The 16,488-nt window shown below is 45.2% G+C and overlaps 2 protein-coding genes across 2 annotated transcripts; both read left to right on the top strand.

Moving 5' to 3' along the window:
• Nucleotides 1-347: 347 nt before the first annotated feature.
• LOC137877664 (alcohol dehydrogenase 1-like) lies at nucleotides 348-4,493 on the top strand. Its single transcript, XM_068717702.1, has 9 exons — nucleotides 348-380; nucleotides 1,166-1,267; nucleotides 2,172-2,313; nucleotides 2,525-2,612; nucleotides 2,904-3,114; nucleotides 3,325-3,585; nucleotides 3,685-3,817; nucleotides 4,097-4,235; nucleotides 4,343-4,493. The coding sequence occupies exons 1-9, from the start codon at nucleotides 363-365 to the stop codon at nucleotides 4,374-4,376; spliced, it is 1,128 nt and encodes a 375-aa protein (XP_068573803.1). The 5' UTR covers nucleotides 348-362; the 3' UTR covers nucleotides 4,377-4,493.
• A 5,996-nt stretch (nucleotides 4,494-10,489) lies between these two features.
• Nucleotides 10,490-14,830, top strand: LOC137877626 (alcohol dehydrogenase 1-like). Its single transcript, XM_068717633.1, has 9 exons — nucleotides 10,490-10,566; nucleotides 11,503-11,604; nucleotides 11,777-11,918; nucleotides 12,339-12,426; nucleotides 13,250-13,469; nucleotides 13,680-13,940; nucleotides 14,040-14,172; nucleotides 14,452-14,590; nucleotides 14,679-14,830. Exons 3-9 carry the CDS (start codon nucleotides 11,828-11,830, stop codon nucleotides 14,710-14,712), a joined length of 966 nt encoding a protein of 321 aa, XP_068573734.1. The 5' UTR covers nucleotides 10,490-10,566; nucleotides 11,503-11,604; nucleotides 11,777-11,827; the 3' UTR covers nucleotides 14,713-14,830.
• The last annotated feature ends 1,658 nt before the right edge of the window (nucleotides 14,831-16,488 follow it).

Here is a 16,488-nt window from a genome sequence, read left to right as displayed (position 1 = left end):
ATGATAATAATAATTTAAAGTACAGGGTGGGGCTTGGTGGACTTTTATCTAAAACTTGAGGGTGGGTACAGAGTTGCGAGAGTAATATGATAATCTTTCTTTAATTGAGAAAATGTCATCTTAAAAATGATTGATGACTATACAGCTTCCATATACAGTATGCGGCCCAGATTAGAGCAACGACTGATTGAACAGCAACGACTTCGTCAGACCCTGCCCATCTGGATGTTTGCATAACAGCTTTCTGTTGCAGCAGGAGTTAAATATCACATCTAAGTTCTCTCCTCCTCACTCTTCGGTCCGGCAGCTCTTTCTCTCTCTCGACTCCTTCCTTATTTTCTGCTTTCAGCTTTGCGTCAAAAATGGCCACAGCTGGTAAGGTAGGTACTGTATATAATTCAATAAGAACGTATGTAATTACGTACAACTGGGATGTTTTAATTATTTTTTGTAAAGTATAGTGGTTTAAGTACAGTCAAGTATGTATAAGTAGAAAAACAAAACGTACTACAATGCACAAAAAGTTTTAATATAATATTAAGTTGTATTTATATGTTTTTTCAGTGATCATAATATTTTCATAATGCGGATGGGAGGAATGTATCAAGCTGATACCTGACAGTGTGTTTCAGTGCTCTCATGAACGGTGTCAATGTAACTATCTTTGCACATGTTTCTTTCACTCAAAGCAACTTGAGAGTTATGACTTTTACAGCTGTCCCCTCTGCCTCAGTGAAATATTGCATGTACTTTGAGTTTGAAGAGATTTGCGCAGCTGTGGACACTGGCAAAGATGAGGAGGTAGTGAGCCAAAAACCACATCATGAAGGTCGACGTTGGAATTTAAAAAAAGAAAGACCGAAAAAAAAAACTGTTACGTGATGTTTGCTTTTCCAGGAGCAGCAGTGTTAGGGTAATGGAAACCACCTACCACTGTTAACATGTAATGAATAAATGTGCAGCGGATAGGTGAAACCCCTTTGATTATGTTCGCTGTGATGATCATTTGCGTGGTACAAGTCAATGTGGCACCTCTAGATGAGTGTTTGCCTTGAAATCGTGCACAGAGGACGGTAACATTTCATCTCCTTTCCAGAAAACCCATCCTAAAATAGTGGAACTGTGGCAGTAGCACCCAGTAAATTGAGATTTTGCTACCCTGTAGGTGATCAAGTGCAAGGCAGCAGTGGCGTGGGAGCCCAACAAGCCTTTGGTGATTGAGGAGATTGAGGTAGCTCCGCCCCAGGCCAACGAGGTCCGCATCAAGGTGAGAGACGTCCACTATCAGAACACACACACACACACCTGTACACACACGGGAATGTCTTACTGCACATTTGAGGAAGGGTGAATGAATGTTATTCTAACTGAAGATTTTTTGAAGACTTCCCCAACCAGAAATCCATAGTGACATCAACTCATGAAAGCCTTCCTCTGGATATGTAGTGGAGATAAATAGAAGATGGCTCTCCACTGATGTTCATACTGGGCCCAGGCTGTTCTCATCCAGTGTTCGTAGCTGTACCTATGAAAAATAATGGGCTGGAATTCCCAGATATCCCACGAAATGAATTTGTAATTAATCCACCTAATCATGAACCTGACTGTCTTTCACCCTGGAGGCCCCTGTGCCGCTTTCCCCGAGTGCAACAAGAACACTTAACATGCATACTTTAGTAACGACACTTCTCTAGTTATTTTAACCCAAACGACGATCTTTTCCTAAACCTAAGGAGTTTTGTTGTCTAAACCTAACGCAGTATTTCACAATCTTTTCCTAAACCTAACTAAGTAGTTTTGTTGTGTTTAAAGACCAAATTAGAGCTAAAATGTGCCAGATGTAGCCCACACTCAAAATGCAAAATAAGTCTTGAAACAATGGGTTGTTGATTTGACGATACCTATAACCCTTTAAAATGTAGTTTGCTAACAAAATGCCTTTTGGCCTGAGAATTAACATCCCGGTTCTTCTTTAGTTAGTTAGACATGCTAATGTTTGGCATCTTATGCTAGAGCAGATCAACACACAATTGAATCCATTCCTTGGTCCACTGGTACGGTTGCTTTGCTATGATTTCAATTGCGAGTGTTTGAAGGAAGCGCGATACCCAACTTTTGACAAGAAACACTCATCGGTGTTTTCATTGTGTGGCCGTTTGTGTTGGGTGCAGATCGTGGCGACCGGAGTGTGCCACACAGACCTGTATCATCTCTTTGAAGGTATGCATAAAGACGGCTTCCCTGCAGTCCTCGGCCATGAGGGAGCCGGCGTCGTAGAGAGCGTCGGGCCTGGAGTCATTGAGTTTCAACCGGGTCAGTCAAAGCTTACAACCTCAACACTTTCATTTGTCTAACGGCTCAGTGCTTCTTTCCCTGTCAAACCTTGTGGCAGCAATGCTAGCAACGACAACACCAAGGCATGTTTGTGCTACTCATCCCAACAAACCTGTTTTACATTGGATTTGTTGTTTTGTTAGTTGGCCTAAAGTTCCTTGGACATGGCGGCACTGTATTTGAATTTCAGGAGACAAGGTCATCCCCCTGTTCATCCCCCAGTGTGGAGAATGTCGCTTCTGTAAGAGTCCCAAAACCAACCAGTGTGTGCATGCCTGGTGAGCTCATCTTTTTCTTCTCATCTCTTCATTTCATGTGCTCATATTAGGTTATAGACCCATTTGATGGTGCAAATTCACTGTGTCTCTACATATGTCATAGTACTCACTATGTCAGAGGAGCAACTGTAGGTGTTGTCTGATGGTGGCACAGAACACTTTGTTACGGGCTTTGATTTTTTTTGGTTATCTTTTGGCAATCAATATTTATTGCACCCTCTAATGGAACATGGAGCAATGCAAACACCGAGTCTCAAGCAATATTTTCATTCGATCAAATTCTCTACTCAGGGAAGCTGATGTGATGTCAGCCCCAGACTCCAGGTTCACCTGTAAGGGGAAGAAAGTGCTGCAATTTATGGGAACCAGTACATTCTCTCAGTACACTGTTATGAACCAGATGGCTGTGGCTAAGATCGACCCTGCTGCCCCTCTGGACAAAGTGTGTCTCCTTGGCTGTGGGATCTGCACAGGATACGGAGCAGCAGTTAATACTGCTAAGGTGTGTCGGTTTGACTGTCAGGGATGGTGTTACATGTATTGTTGAAGGCTAAAACCTGCATTAGGGAATCCCTCCCCTGCACTGCTCTGTTCAGGCATCTGAAATCAACATACTCTCAGTGGCACCAAAGTATCTAGGGAGAACAAGTGTTTTAAGAACTAAGATGTCTGACCTAAAGAGCCATGTTGACTGAACTCTGTTGTATCGTAGGTGGAACCAGGCTCCACATGTGCTGTGTTTGGTCTGGGAGCTGTGGGTTTGGCTGCAGTCATGGGCTGCAAGGCTGCAGGAGCCAAGAGGATTATCGCAGTTGACATCAATCCAGAGAAGTTTGAGAAGGCCACGGTGTTCGGCGCAACCGACTTCGTGAACCCCAAGGATCACAGTAAACCCATCAGCCAGGTGCTGTCCGAGATGACCGATGGAGGAGTGGACTTCTCCCTGGAATGTGTCGGGAATGTGGGAGTCATGGTGAGTAGCTTTTAAAACCCTTATTTTTCTTAGCTCCTCTCCAGATTTGAGACCCTTCCGGTGACACGCACACTGGCTTTGTGCTGTTTCTCCATCTAGCGCAGCGCCTTGGAGTCTTGTGTGAGAGGTTGGGGCGTCAGCGTGCTGGTTGGCTGGACGGACATGGACGACTTTGCCGCCCGCCCCATTCAGCTCATCTCTGGACGCACATGGAAGGGCTCTCTGTTTGGAGGTGAGACGCCTGTCAGTCAAATATTGTCAAAGTAAAAGGTTGTCATTTTTGAATGGTTGTCATCTCAAAAAGGTGGGTCTTAAAAGTAATAATCGTAGTATGAGCGGCAGCCAAAGTGAGTCGACCTCATTTGGGTCTCAGGTAAGGCCTGCATCCTTTTCTCTTTGACTGGCAACCAAGGTTATACCTCTCATGTATGGCCAAGTAGTAGCTGGCACAGTGACAGTTAACGGCATGTGGATCTCTGCTCTTATTTTAAGTGTGTTATCTGTGGTTCAGGATTTAAGAGTAAGGATGGCGTGCCTCAGATGGTCAAAGCCTACCTGGACAAGAAGGTGAAGGTGGATGAGTTCATCACTCACAACATGACTTTGGCCCAGGTCAACGATGCCATTGAGCTGATGAAGCATGGCAAATGGTAGATGTACACTCCCATTCTTTCTCCTCCATTCGTGACTCAACAACAACACAAGATCAATTAAAAGATGCAGGTCTCCTCATTTCTCTTTTACTTTTGTTCCACAGCATCCGGACGGTCCTGAATGTTTCTCCACAATAGGACCAAGGTGTTGCTTACATGATGCTCTTTAGTGGATTATCTGCTGTGTTCATATAAGTCAAAGCTGGAACATGTCGAAGTGTTTTTAGAGCAAAATAAATGGTCTCAGCATCTGAATGGCTTCCTTGTTTGTGTCCTGGTGTCATTGAGTTGTATGCTGATGATGTTCAAGTGTCTGTTGTGGTCTATCATTTTGTCTTCTACTATCGAAGCAGCAACCATAATTAGAGCTGCTCGACTTCTCTAAATGCTGAGGAAAGGTGCTTCAATGCTTCCTTTCTCATCTCCTTTAGCATAGGCTACACTGAACTAGTAAGTAAAGGAGATAATGGCATCCCACAATTCGTTGACAGCAATATTTAAAGTGATATACACCAATAACATCTGCCATCACATCATTATATAGTGTAAGTAAAGTGAGATTCTCTCAGGACCATGGTTTCCTTTTCCTAAGTCTCTATGAAATATGATCTCTTGACATCACTTTTATTGCTCCAACTCTCTCACTGTTGTGGTACATTTTCTGTCCCAGAACCTGGGAAATGTACTACCTGCAAAGAAATTGTACACATGCAGAAATACAACTTTAACTTTGCACTCTGGTACATGCCTGCATAAATGATAAATGATTAGCTTTATTACTCAAACCCTGGTTCCTATTCTGTCCAACTGAATCACATTTAGTAATATCAGTGTGTAGATTTTATATTACATTGTTCATAGATTTTATCTGGAACTGAAAAGCCCTATAAAGTCTCCCTGACCTACTGAGCAAGTGGTGAAGTTACCTTGGTTGACCCAGTGTTGTGGTTGCCCCATTGGCCATTGCTCTTTTATAATGAACAGACATGAACAGTCCTCATTTACGTCCTTGGGGGGCTTTTGCGCAATCCATCGTTCTTTTACTTTACATTTTTATAATTATTTACTATGATTTCCACAAAATGCACCTTGATTGCCAGCCTCCAACTTCCCCCCTCAAACATACACACATGTACACAGTCTCACATGCACACAATAAGATAGGACACTGACGTTACTGCTTAATGCAACATTTGATTGCCTGTTTTGAAATAAGCTCTCCATTTATGTAGATGGGTACTTAACAGTATTCCATCAAATTGATGCAAAACGAGAGGGCACCATCATGTGACTAAGAAAATATAAATTTCTCCTTTATATATTTTATATTTTTCCTCAACAAGTGATTTATAGAGCAGATATACATGCTGTATCAGCCAAAAAAAAGAGAGTAAACATTGATATAAATTAACTGGTCTGAATAAATCTGACCTTAAACCACGGTCTTTTCCTAAGCCTAACTTAGTACTTTTGTTGTCTAAACCTAACCAAGTAGTTTTGTGGCATAAGTCAACCTAACTACATAAGTGAACCGACGTTGGAAGTTAATTTCAATGAGACACAGTATGCATGTAACGAGGTGAAACTTTATGTTTATTGTGAACACAGAAGTTATTTTGAAAAGATACGCGTCTAAAAACCTGAAATTAACACACCGTCCTCGACCCATTCAAAATTGACCCAAGAGGAGTTTCTAAACCATCAGACTTCGAAGCTCAGGGTCACTGACCAAGTGTCGATGTTTCACGAGTTGGGAGTGAGAATGTGTTGGTTGGACAGAACAATTCACGTTGGTGTTGGTTTGAAAATCAGATTTCCTTCTCATTGTGCTGAACACAGTCCACAGTTTTGACTCTTGGCTAGAGTCTTGGATAGTATAAAAGGCAAAGAAGATAAAGGATATCAAAAGAATAACAATCTAGAACCTCAATTCTGTCTCCTCTGGATGTTTAAGTAGGGTTAGGTATAGAGGCCGGCTCGCCCTGTGCAGAGGTTGACTTTGGGGAACTGGGCCTCGCAGCAATTATGGGCTGTAAAGCAGCCGGGGAAGTTAGGATTATTGGAGTCGATCTCATCTGAATGGTTTATACTGTTGCAATATAAATGCAGGATAACCACCGCTTCACCCAGCTTTTTCTTATATAAGAAACTTTTTTCTCTGGGGAACCATCACCTTCACATGGTGGAGAGGTTTGAGTGCCCCCATGACCCTGAGGGCTATGTTGTCTGGAGCCTAGAGCTCCTGGTAGGGTCTCCCATGGCAAATTGGTCTCAAGCGAAGGGCCAGACTAAAAATGGTTAAAAAACCCCAATGAAAAAACTAAGAAGAGTTGAGGAGACCCTGCCCGAAGGAAGCCCGGGGCCCACCTCTGGAGCCAAGCCCAGTCGGAGGGCCCGACAGCGAGCGCCTGGTGGCCGGGTTTGCCACGGAGCCCGGCCGGGCACAGCCCGAAGCAGCAACGTGACACCCCCCTCCTCTCCATCCTGTGGGCTCACCACCTGCGGGAGGAACCGCTGGGGTCGGGTGCACTGCCCCATGGGTGGCAGTGAAGGCCAGGGACGTCGACGGACCAGACCCGGGAGGCAAAGGCTGGCTCTGGGGTCATGGAACGTAATCTCTCTGTGGGGGAAGGAGCCGGAGCTTGTGCGGGAGGTGGAACGCTACCAGTTAGATTTGGTGGGGCTTACCTCTACGCACTGCATCGGTTCTGGAACCGTACTCCTGGATAAGGGTTGGACTCTTTTCTTCTCTGGAGTTGCCCAGGGTGTGAGGTGCCAGGCGGGTGTGGGGATACTCACAAATCCCCGGCTGAGTGCCGCTGCGTCGGAGTTTACCCCGATGGACAAGAGGGTCGCCTCCCTACGCCTGCGGGTTATGGGGGGGAAAACTCTGACTGTTGTCTGTGCATATGCACCGAACAACAGTTCAGAGTATTCGGCCTTCTTAGAGGCTCTGACTGGAGTCCTGTATGGGGCTCCAGTGGGGGACTCTAGTTCTGCTGGGGGATTTCAACGCGCACGTGGGCAACGATGGGGATACCTGGAGAGGCGTGATTGGGAGGAACGGCCTCCCTGATCTAAATCCGAGCGGCCATTTGTTGTTGGACTTCTGTGCTAGTCATGGATTGTCCATAACGAACACCATGTTCGAACATAAGGATGTTCATAAGTGTACGTGGTACCAGAGCACCCTAGGCCGAAGGTCGATGATCGATTTTGTTATCGTATCATCAGATCTGAGGCCGTATGTTTTAGACGGGTCAAGAGAGGGGCGGAGCTGTCAACTGATCACCATCTGGTTGTGAGTTGGGTCAGAGGGTGGGGGAAAACTCTGGACAGACCTGGTAAACCCAAACAGGTAGTACGGGCAAACTGGGAACGTCTGGAGGAGGCCCCTGTCCGGGAGATCTTCAACTCACGTCTCCGGCGGAGCTTTTCTAGCATCCCTGTGGAGGTTGGGAATGGAACAGGAATGGATGATGTTCAAAGCTTCTATTGCCAAAGCTACGGCGGTGAGCTCTGGTCTCAAGGTCTTAGGTGCCTCAAGGGGCGGTAACCCTCGAACACTGTGGTGGACACCGGTGGTCAGAGAAGCCGTCCGACTGAAGAAAGAGGCCTTCCGGGATATGTTATCCCGGAGGACTCCTGAGGCAGTTGCAAGGTACCGACAGACCCGAAGGGCTACAGCCACTGCCGTGAAGGAGGCAAAGCAGCGGGTGTGGGAGGAGTTTGAAGTAGCCAAGGAGAAGGACTTTCGGTCGGCACCAAGGTGTTTCTGGAAAACCATCCGGAACCTCAGGAGGGGGAAACGGGGAAACATCCAAGCTGTATACAGTAAGGATGGGCCTCTGTTGACTTCAACTGAGGGGGTAATCGGGCGGTGGAAGGAGCACTTTGAGGAACTCCTGAATCCGTGGAGGGGCTGTCTTGGATGACACGTCTCTTCAACATTGTGTGGAGGTCTGGGACGGTGCCTAGGGAGTGGCAGACCGGGGTGGTGGTTCCCCTGTTCAAAAAGGGGGACCACAGGATGTGTGCCAATTATCGCGGTATCACACTACTCAGCCTCCCTGGTAAAGTCTACTCCAAGGTGCTGGAAAGGAGGGTTCGGCCGATAGTCGAACCTCGGATTGAAGAGGAACAATGCGGATTCTGTCCTGGCCGTGGAACAACGGACCAGCTCTTCACTCTCGCAAGGATCCTGGAGGGGGCTTGGGAATACGCCCATCACGCTACATGTGTTTTGTGGACCTGGAGAAGGCTTATGACCGGGTCCCCCGGGAGATACTGTGGGAGGTGCTGCGGGAGTATGGGGTGAGGGGGCCACTTCTGGGGGCCATCCAATCCCTGTACGCCCAAAGCGAGAGCTGTGTCCGGGTTCTCGGCAGTAAGTCAGACTCGTTTTCGGTGAGGGTTGGCCCCCGCCAGGGCTGCGCTTTGTCACCAATCCTTTTTGTGGTATTCATGGACAGGATATCGAGGCGTAGACGTGGGGAGGAGTGTTTACAGTTCGGTGGGCTGAGGATTGCATCGCTGCTGTTTGCAGATGATGTGGTCGTGATGTCTTCATCGGGCTGTGACCTCCAGCACTCACTGGATCGATTCGCAGCCGAGTGTGAAGCGGTTGGGATGAGGATCAGCACCTCTAAATCTGAGGCCATAGTTCTCAGCAGGAAACCGGTGGATTGCCCACTCCGGGTAGGGAATGAGTCCTTACCCCAAGTGAAGGAGTCCAAGTACCTCGGGGTCTTGTTCGCGAGTGAGGGAACAATGGAACGTGAGATTGGCCGGAGAATCGGAGCAGCTGGGGCGGTATTGCAGTCGCTCTACCACACCGTTGTGACGAAAAGAGAGCTGAGCCGCAAGGCAAAGCTCTCTATCTACCGGGCAATCTTTGTTCCTACCCTCACCTATGGTCATGTGGACTGGGTCATGACCGAAAGAATTAGATCGCGGGTACAAGCGGCCGAAATGGGTTTCCTCAGGAGGGTGGCTGGCATCTCCCTTAGAGATAGGGTGAGAAGTTCGGTCATCCGTGAGGGACTCGGAGTAGAGCCGCTGCTCCTTTGCGTGGAAAGGAGCCAGTTGAGGTGGTTCGGGCATCTGGTAAGGATGCCACCTGGGCGCCTCCCTAGGGAGGTGTTCCAGGCACGACCAGCTGGGAGGAGACCCCGAGGGAGGCCCAGGACCAGGTGGAGGGACTATATCTCCAAACTGGCCTGGGAACGCCTCGGGATCACCCAGTCAGAGCTGGCTGATGTGGCTCGGGAAAGGGAAGTTTGGGGTCCCCTGCTGGAGCTGTTGCCCCCACGACCGGATCTCGGATAAGCGGGTGAAGATGAGATGAGATGAGATGAGATGAAGAAACTTTTCTCAAAAAAAAAAAATTCAAACTGGTAGAGTAGATACCCGCACACTTAAATTTCTGCAGAGAACACTTTTTGGTCTAAAGGACATTCATCAGAGCATACAGGGTTCAGGTGGAATGAGAGGTGTAGAAACCAACAAAACACATCCCAATCACTCTATGCAGTAAACCTGGGCACACCCTGGTGGTAGAGGCTCCACCTCCTGTTTACTACAGCTTTAAAGTGTTGATTGTACTACTGAGAGGTTTACAAGTGGACGCCACATTTACACAACACAAAAAAGGGGGGCCAAAAGGAGGATCTATGGAAAGAAAGATATGCCAAAGGGAGCTTTTTTGGATTGACACTTTAGATACACTTCGGCCGATGGGCCTCAATGAGGATTTTGATATGAGTGTTATGCTGTAATTCAGACATAGGCGTTATGCTGTAATCCAAGTTATTTATTGTAGAATTTGGGATCTATGTTTTAATGCCCTGCCTGAAGTCCCTTCATAGCCCCTTGTTCTATACTTGTTTAATTCTTGCTTTTTTTCTTATAGATCTGGGGAAATTTGATTAACGATGACTCAGGCCTGATACCTCTCAAAGCCCCATTTACTGTGTGATGAAATTATATGATATTATTATAGGGTGCTCCGTGATTGTATATGTTTTTTGTCTGTGTACACTGTGCTCCACCCCCTTTAGTATATTAAGCACTTTAAAACTGTAGTTAACAGGAGGCGGAGCCTCTACCACCAGGGTATGCCCAGGTTTACTGCATAGAGTGATTGGGATGTGTTTTGTTGGTTTCTACACCTCCCATTCCAACTGAACCCTATGTATGCTCGCTAAAAATAAATGCAACATAAAACCATAGGTCCAAGGTCTCTTGTTGTCTCCTCCCCACTTCTGTCCTGCAGCCGCTCTCTTAACTCCTCTCTTGTTTGTTAGCCTCCTCTCTTACAGCTGGTAAGGTGAGTACAATCCAACATATTTTGTGGTGTGCTTATTCGTTTTTAGTTGGGTTTTTTGCACTACGTTTCTACAGGATCTCATTTAGTGGTTTATTTGGGGTGAGGTTTTTAATGAGACATGTAGAATAAAATGTTGTTTATGAAATATCACAATTCTAATCTTAGCTTTGGTTACTTTTTCTGATGGAAGCGTTCATCACACATGATGGGTTGGGAAGATGAAAATCTGACTGATTATGGTTTTCACAGCGTCTGGCTAGGATAAATGGTGTAGTTTTCGCGCTTCTTTAAAGAAATCATGCTTTTAGATCCTGTCTGGGGGTTTTGGGGTTCAGAGGGTTATATATAAAGTACCTGTCTTTCTGTCTCTTTCTTTATTCATGTCTGTCTCTGTCCTCTCTGCTTCAGTGAAATATCTCGTCCTATTTTGACCTTGCACAGTTTTGAAGTATCAGTTTTGTGTAACTGTATAACAGTCAAGGCTGAGGGAATAGTTAGCCAAAATGTAAAAAAACAAAACAACACTTAATTAATAAGTATCTGAGACAACTGTCGCTTTTCATGTTTGCATTTAGAGGAGCAGCTGTGTCAGAGACAATGAAACCACTAGCTGTCAAAACATAACAAAAAAAAAGTTTTTTGACGTGAAACCCAAACTAATTTGCAATGTGGCAGTCAGTTGATCTGACGTTGAATTTTGAGTTTGCCTTCAATTTTAACACATAGGATTGCAAAATAATATCCTGTTCTTGCTAATGTAGCATGTTTCTTTTTACAGTCTCATAAAGTTCTGTCTATACTCATGCATGGCGCAAGCCTATGCAGGTGGTACGCAAGCTCCGAGCAAGATCGTTTCTACTCTAGATTATTCGCATGCAATAATCGCATTCTCCAAAATGCCAGAGGGTAAATTCATGTGGTGTCACTGCCCTGTAGGTCATCAAGTGCAAGGCAGCAGTGGCGTGGGAGCCCAACAAGCCTTTGGTGATTGAGGAGATTGAGGTAGCCCCGCCCCAAGACAATGAGGTCCGCATCAAGGTGAGAGACGTCCACTAACTATCCATTTAGTGATATGTTTGATATTAACGCTACATAAAAATGATAATATGATATGAAAGTGTTGCTAGTCCTGCTGAACCCAGTGAGAGTGAATTACCATCAGTTTTTAATCCTTTGTGTTTTCATTGTTTGCTTTCTGTCTTCGTTGCAGATTGTGGCAACTTCGGTGTGCCATTCTGACCTGTACCACCTGTTGGAGAGTATGCCTAAAGACGGATTCCCAGTAGTCCTCGGCCACGAGGCAGCCGGCATCGTAGAGAGCGTCGGACCTGGAGTCACTGAATTTCAACCAGGTCAGTTTCGAATAGTACAATATTTTGGAATGAATGCTTCTTTGCACTTTCTTGAGAGTGAGATGAGAAGATTGATATGTCTCATGTCTGTGTGTTGAGTACGGAGCTCAGACGTGTTTAGCTTAGCATAGCTAAGCTTAGCTTAGCGTAAAGTTTGGAAACAGCTAGCTTGGCTCTGTCCAAAGTTCAGAAATAAAGGGACATAGCTGTTACGTTTTGTTCAAAGATGTTTTGACTTTTTGAAACAGACCTCTTAAGGTCACTATGAACAATATGTCTCCTTAATCTGTACATTAACAGTTTTACAGGTATTAGTGAAAATATATGAGGGTTGTAAATTGAGGCCACTCTGTGCCATTGTTTTGCAACATAATGAAAGTTAGAGATTAATGTGACTATAACATTGTTTTTGTCTTTCAGGAGACAAGGTCATTCCTCTGTTCAACTCCCAGTGTAGAGAATGTCGCTTCTGTAAGAGTCCAAAGACCAACCAGTGCGAAAGAGGATGGTGAGCTCAATAAGCACGAATACACTCTTCTGTCTCAACTATTGATTTTATTCCTGCTGGATATGTTCAAACGCTTCTAGACAAACATCGTATTCAACAGTTTTCTATCAGTATAGCTGTTACAGTTGCTATACAGGGATTGGAGCCAAATGCAAACAGTTGTAGGCAGCAAAATGAATTCAGTGGTTTATTGTAAATGGCTTACAGGCAGAGAGTCCAAATTGCAGGAAGGTAACATGCAGACGGAACACAGCATTGCCACAATGATGACTCAAGCGAGTACCCTCAACAGATGACTGTGAGATGTCAGGGTGGCTCCCCGAACAGTTCTTTGAAGGCTTGGAGGATGTGGGCAGCTGCTTCGCCGACTCAGAAAAAGCAGGATCTGGACAGGCGGGTAGCAGGAAAGCCAGCTCAAGACAGGAAGGTAGCAGGCTTGGGCTGAGGGCTGGGAACCTGGGGCTGAGAATCAGGGGTGTTGGGGAAGTCTGTGATCTACACAGATAACAAGCTTTGAGGACACTATACTGCGTTCCACAGAAACGCAGATTCACTATTACGGGCCTTGTTACAGTAATCTCTGAGGCAAAGGATGGTAGAAATCTGCTCGCATAGAAAATCAAAAAGTGTTTGCTGGGTCCAGGACTGGTCAAATCACACAGTTGGTATGTAGAGACGATTAAAGAACTGGTAACAGGTGTGTGAATGGATGACGATGGGAAAAGCGAAATGTTGCAAATATTCATTGAACCTTCTAATACATGAGAGCAGTGCTCAAATTGTTATTCAGGTTTTTTTCACATCAAAACATTGTCTTGTTCAGGTCCGTTGGTCGTCGGCAGGAAATGTCCTCATTAGACTCCAGGTTCACCTGTAAGGGAAAGAAGGTGCTGCAGTTTATAGGAACCAGTACATTCTCTCAGTACACTGTTATGAACCAGATGGCTGTGGCTAAGATCGACCCTGCTGCCCCTCTGGACAAAGTGTGTCTCCTTGGCTGTGGGATCTGCACAGGATACGGAGCAGCAGTTAATACTGCTAAGGTGTGTCTGTTTGACTGTCAGGGATGGTGTTACATGTATTGTTGAAGGCTAAAACCTGCGTTAGGGAATCCCTCCCCTGCACTGCTCTGTTCAGGCATCTGAAATCAACATACTCTCAGTGGCACCAAAGTATCTAGGGAGAACAAGTGTTTTAAGAACTAAGATGTCTGACCTAAAGAGCCATGTTGACTGAACTCTGTTGTATCGTAGGTGGAACCAGGCTCCACATGTGCTGTGTTTGGTCTGGGAGCTGTGGGTTTGGCTGCAGTCATGGGCTGCAAGGCTGCAGGAGCCAAGAGGATTATCGCAGTTGACATCAATCCAGAGAAGTTTGAGAAGGCCACGGTGTTCGGCGCGACCGACTTCGTGAACCCCAAGGATCACAGTAAACCTATCAGCGAGGTGCTGTCCGAGATGACCGATGGAGGAGTGGACTTCTCCCTGGAATGTGTTGGGAATGTGGGAGTCATGGGGAGTAGCTTTTAAAACCCTTATTTTTCTTAGCTCCTCTCCAGATTTGAGACCCTTCCGGTGACACGCACACTGGCTTTGTGCTGTTTCTCCATCTAGCGCAGCGCCTTGGAGTCTTGTGTGAGAGGTTGGGGCGTCAGCGTGCTGGTTGGCTGGACGGACAAGGACAACTTTGCCGCCCGCCCCATTCAGCTCATCTCTGGACGCACATGGAAGGGCTCTATGTTTGGAGGTGAGATGCCTGTCAGTCAAATATTGTCAAAGTGACAGGTTGTCATTTTTGAATGGTTGTCATCTCAAAAAGGTGGGTCTTAAAAGTAATAATCGTAGTATGAGTGGCAGCCAAAGTGAGTCGACCTCATTTGGGTCTCAGGTAAGGCCTGCATCCTTTTCTCTTTGACTGACAACCAAGGTTATACCTCTCATGTATGGCCAAGTAGTAGCTGGCACAGTGACAGTTAACGGCATGTGGATCTCTGCTCTTATTTTAAGTGTGTTATCTGTGGTTCAGGATTTAAGAGTAAGGATGGCGTGCCTCAGATGGTCAAAGCCTACCTGGACAAGAAGGTGAAGGTGGATGAGTTCATCACTCACAACATGACTTTGGCCCAGGTCAACGATGCCATTGAGCTGATGAAGCATGGCAAATGGTAGATGTACACTCCCATACTTTCTCCGCCATTCAGGATTTACTAACCGGCTAGACAGGTCTGAATGTTGTTTGTTTTTGCTCTGTAGCATCCGGACGGTCCTGAGTGTTTCCCCACAATAAGACCACTGCGTCACTTCCAGCCACGCAAAAAATCATTTCATGGCGAGCAGCTATGTTGTACCAGATCTCAACACTGTATGCATACAATGCACATAATAAAGAGATCTATCAAATAATGCACAGTCTACGTGCCTGACTTTGAACATTCAACACTATTCAGGGGATTTCCTGGAGATTGTGAGAATCATGTGCAGAGTTCACACAAGGACACCAGATCAGTGGTTTTCCTGTTGCTGTTCTTGTCAGTCAAAATAGTTTTAGGTCAGATGTATTATTATTATTGTGATTATTATTAAATTATTGCATTTGTACATATCTGATTTGTTCTCCGTTAAGAAAAATGAAAGAAATTCATACGATGCTAGCAGTATAGATATACAGTATATAGCATCTGCATCCTGTCATAGCAAAGTAGACACACACTCAACCCAGACAGCAACCTGCTACAAAACGCAGACTTTGGACTTTGGACAATTATATTAATAATCTACAGCGTGTAGATCCACTTCTATTAAAAAGTTATTTAAGGTCAGCTTTTCCTTATTTGGCTTCTTCACAGTCCAACACTATGTACTTTGCACTCATAGTTGTTCCTGATTTAAGACTTTTATATATATATATATATATAATGTTTAGAGGTTTTTTTTTTTATTCTACTTTAAAGTTAATACTTTAACTTGTGATATTTGACTGTAATATATAACTAAGTGAGAACGTCGCAACCCTTTTAATAGGATAGCATTATGTTTAATCATGTCACCAGGCAAAAAATTGAAATCACCAACGGATCTGTATTTGTATTTCATCCATATCGGCAACGTGCATAGCAAAATGAATAAAAAACATTCTTCTCTCATAACCAGGACATTGTAATCATAAAAGAGAGAACTACACATGAAGGCTGTGATCATTATGTAAACTTCAACATCTGAGTTGAAATCATTGACTCCACCAACCTCCCATCAATCTTCAGCAATAAACTTGGCAAACTGTGAGAAGAAGGCAATGAGTGCTAGCCAATCAGAGGCAGAGTAGGGCGGGTCTTTGTGGTGTTTGTGGATGAGAGGTCACATATCCAAAGAACTCTAGCACACTTATTGCGAGTGTACTATTGGTAAAGCTACCGCGGATCAAAGCACTTGCGTCTAAGGTTGCTTACCCCTGCCCTACAGCAATGCATTTCCACTCAAGGGTTCACTCCAGGTTTATGTTATGAAAGATGTTCATGAATATCTAACTCAAGATTGCACAATGCCTTTTTTTTCTAAGTGTCCTCATGAAGTGAGGTGTGAAATATGCATTTTTGAACACTGCCCTGCCCAACAGACGCTGTTCAGATGTTATCACTTTGTGAGGCCACCTGATATTGCAGACATCGCTACTTCTCTCTTCTGAGTAAATAAGCTCATTTACACTTTTCCCAAAATATTGGAAAATCAGAATACCTTTCTCTTCTGTAGATGGCTCACCCATTATCCCCGGTTTGAACCCAGGTGTGCCCAGAGACAATGTACTTGTAGTCCAAAAGCTGTAAAGTGGTTAATGTGGGTTGGGAGGGAGTGGAGATATTGAACTGCGTACGTGGTCATTTCAGTCAGGAACACTTTCGTCATAGATTGTAACCATTCATTGCAACAAATGGAAATACAGTTAAACTTGGCGCTGATGGCTCCGCTCTTTTGAATGCTCCCCGGATTAGCCAGCAGCTACCATGCCAAAACAGAGAACACCAAGCAACAACCCCCAAGGGTTTACAGGAATGAGCCAGAAGTACAT

This window comes from Cebidichthys violaceus, unplaced genomic scaffold (assembly GCF_023349555.1).
Source record: "Cebidichthys violaceus isolate CVI_PGR_0920_01 unplaced genomic scaffold, fCebVio1.0.p SCAF_22, whole genome shotgun sequence".
Classification (NCBI taxonomy): Eukaryota; Metazoa; Chordata; class Actinopteri; order Perciformes; family Stichaeidae; genus Cebidichthys; species Cebidichthys violaceus.
Note: the sequence above shows the minus strand (reverse complement) of the source record. Positions and strands in the feature narration are given on the sequence as shown.

Excerpts from the sequence above, each read along its gene's own strand:
- LOC137877664 (XM_068717702.1), top strand. Across the intron at positions 2,613-2,903 it reads AACCAGTGTGTGCATGCCTG|GGAAGCTGATGTGATGTCAG; the intron begins GTGAGCTCATCT and ends TTCTCTACTCAG. Across the intron at positions 3,818-4,096 it reads GAAGGGCTCTCTGTTTGGAG|GATTTAAGAGTAAGGATGGC; the intron begins GTGAGACGCCTG and ends TCTGTGGTTCAG.
- LOC137877626 (XM_068717633.1), top strand. The coding sequence starts at position 11,828 with ATGCCTAAAGACGGATTCCCAGTAGTCCTCGGCCACGAGGCAGCCGGC. Across the intron at positions 13,470-13,679 it reads CAGCAGTTAATACTGCTAAG|GTGGAACCAGGCTCCACATG; the intron begins GTGTGTCTGTTT and ends GTTGTATCGTAG. Across the intron at positions 14,591-14,678 it reads CTGATGAAGCATGGCAAATG|CATCCGGACGGTCCTGAGTG; the intron begins GTAGATGTACAC and ends TTTGCTCTGTAG.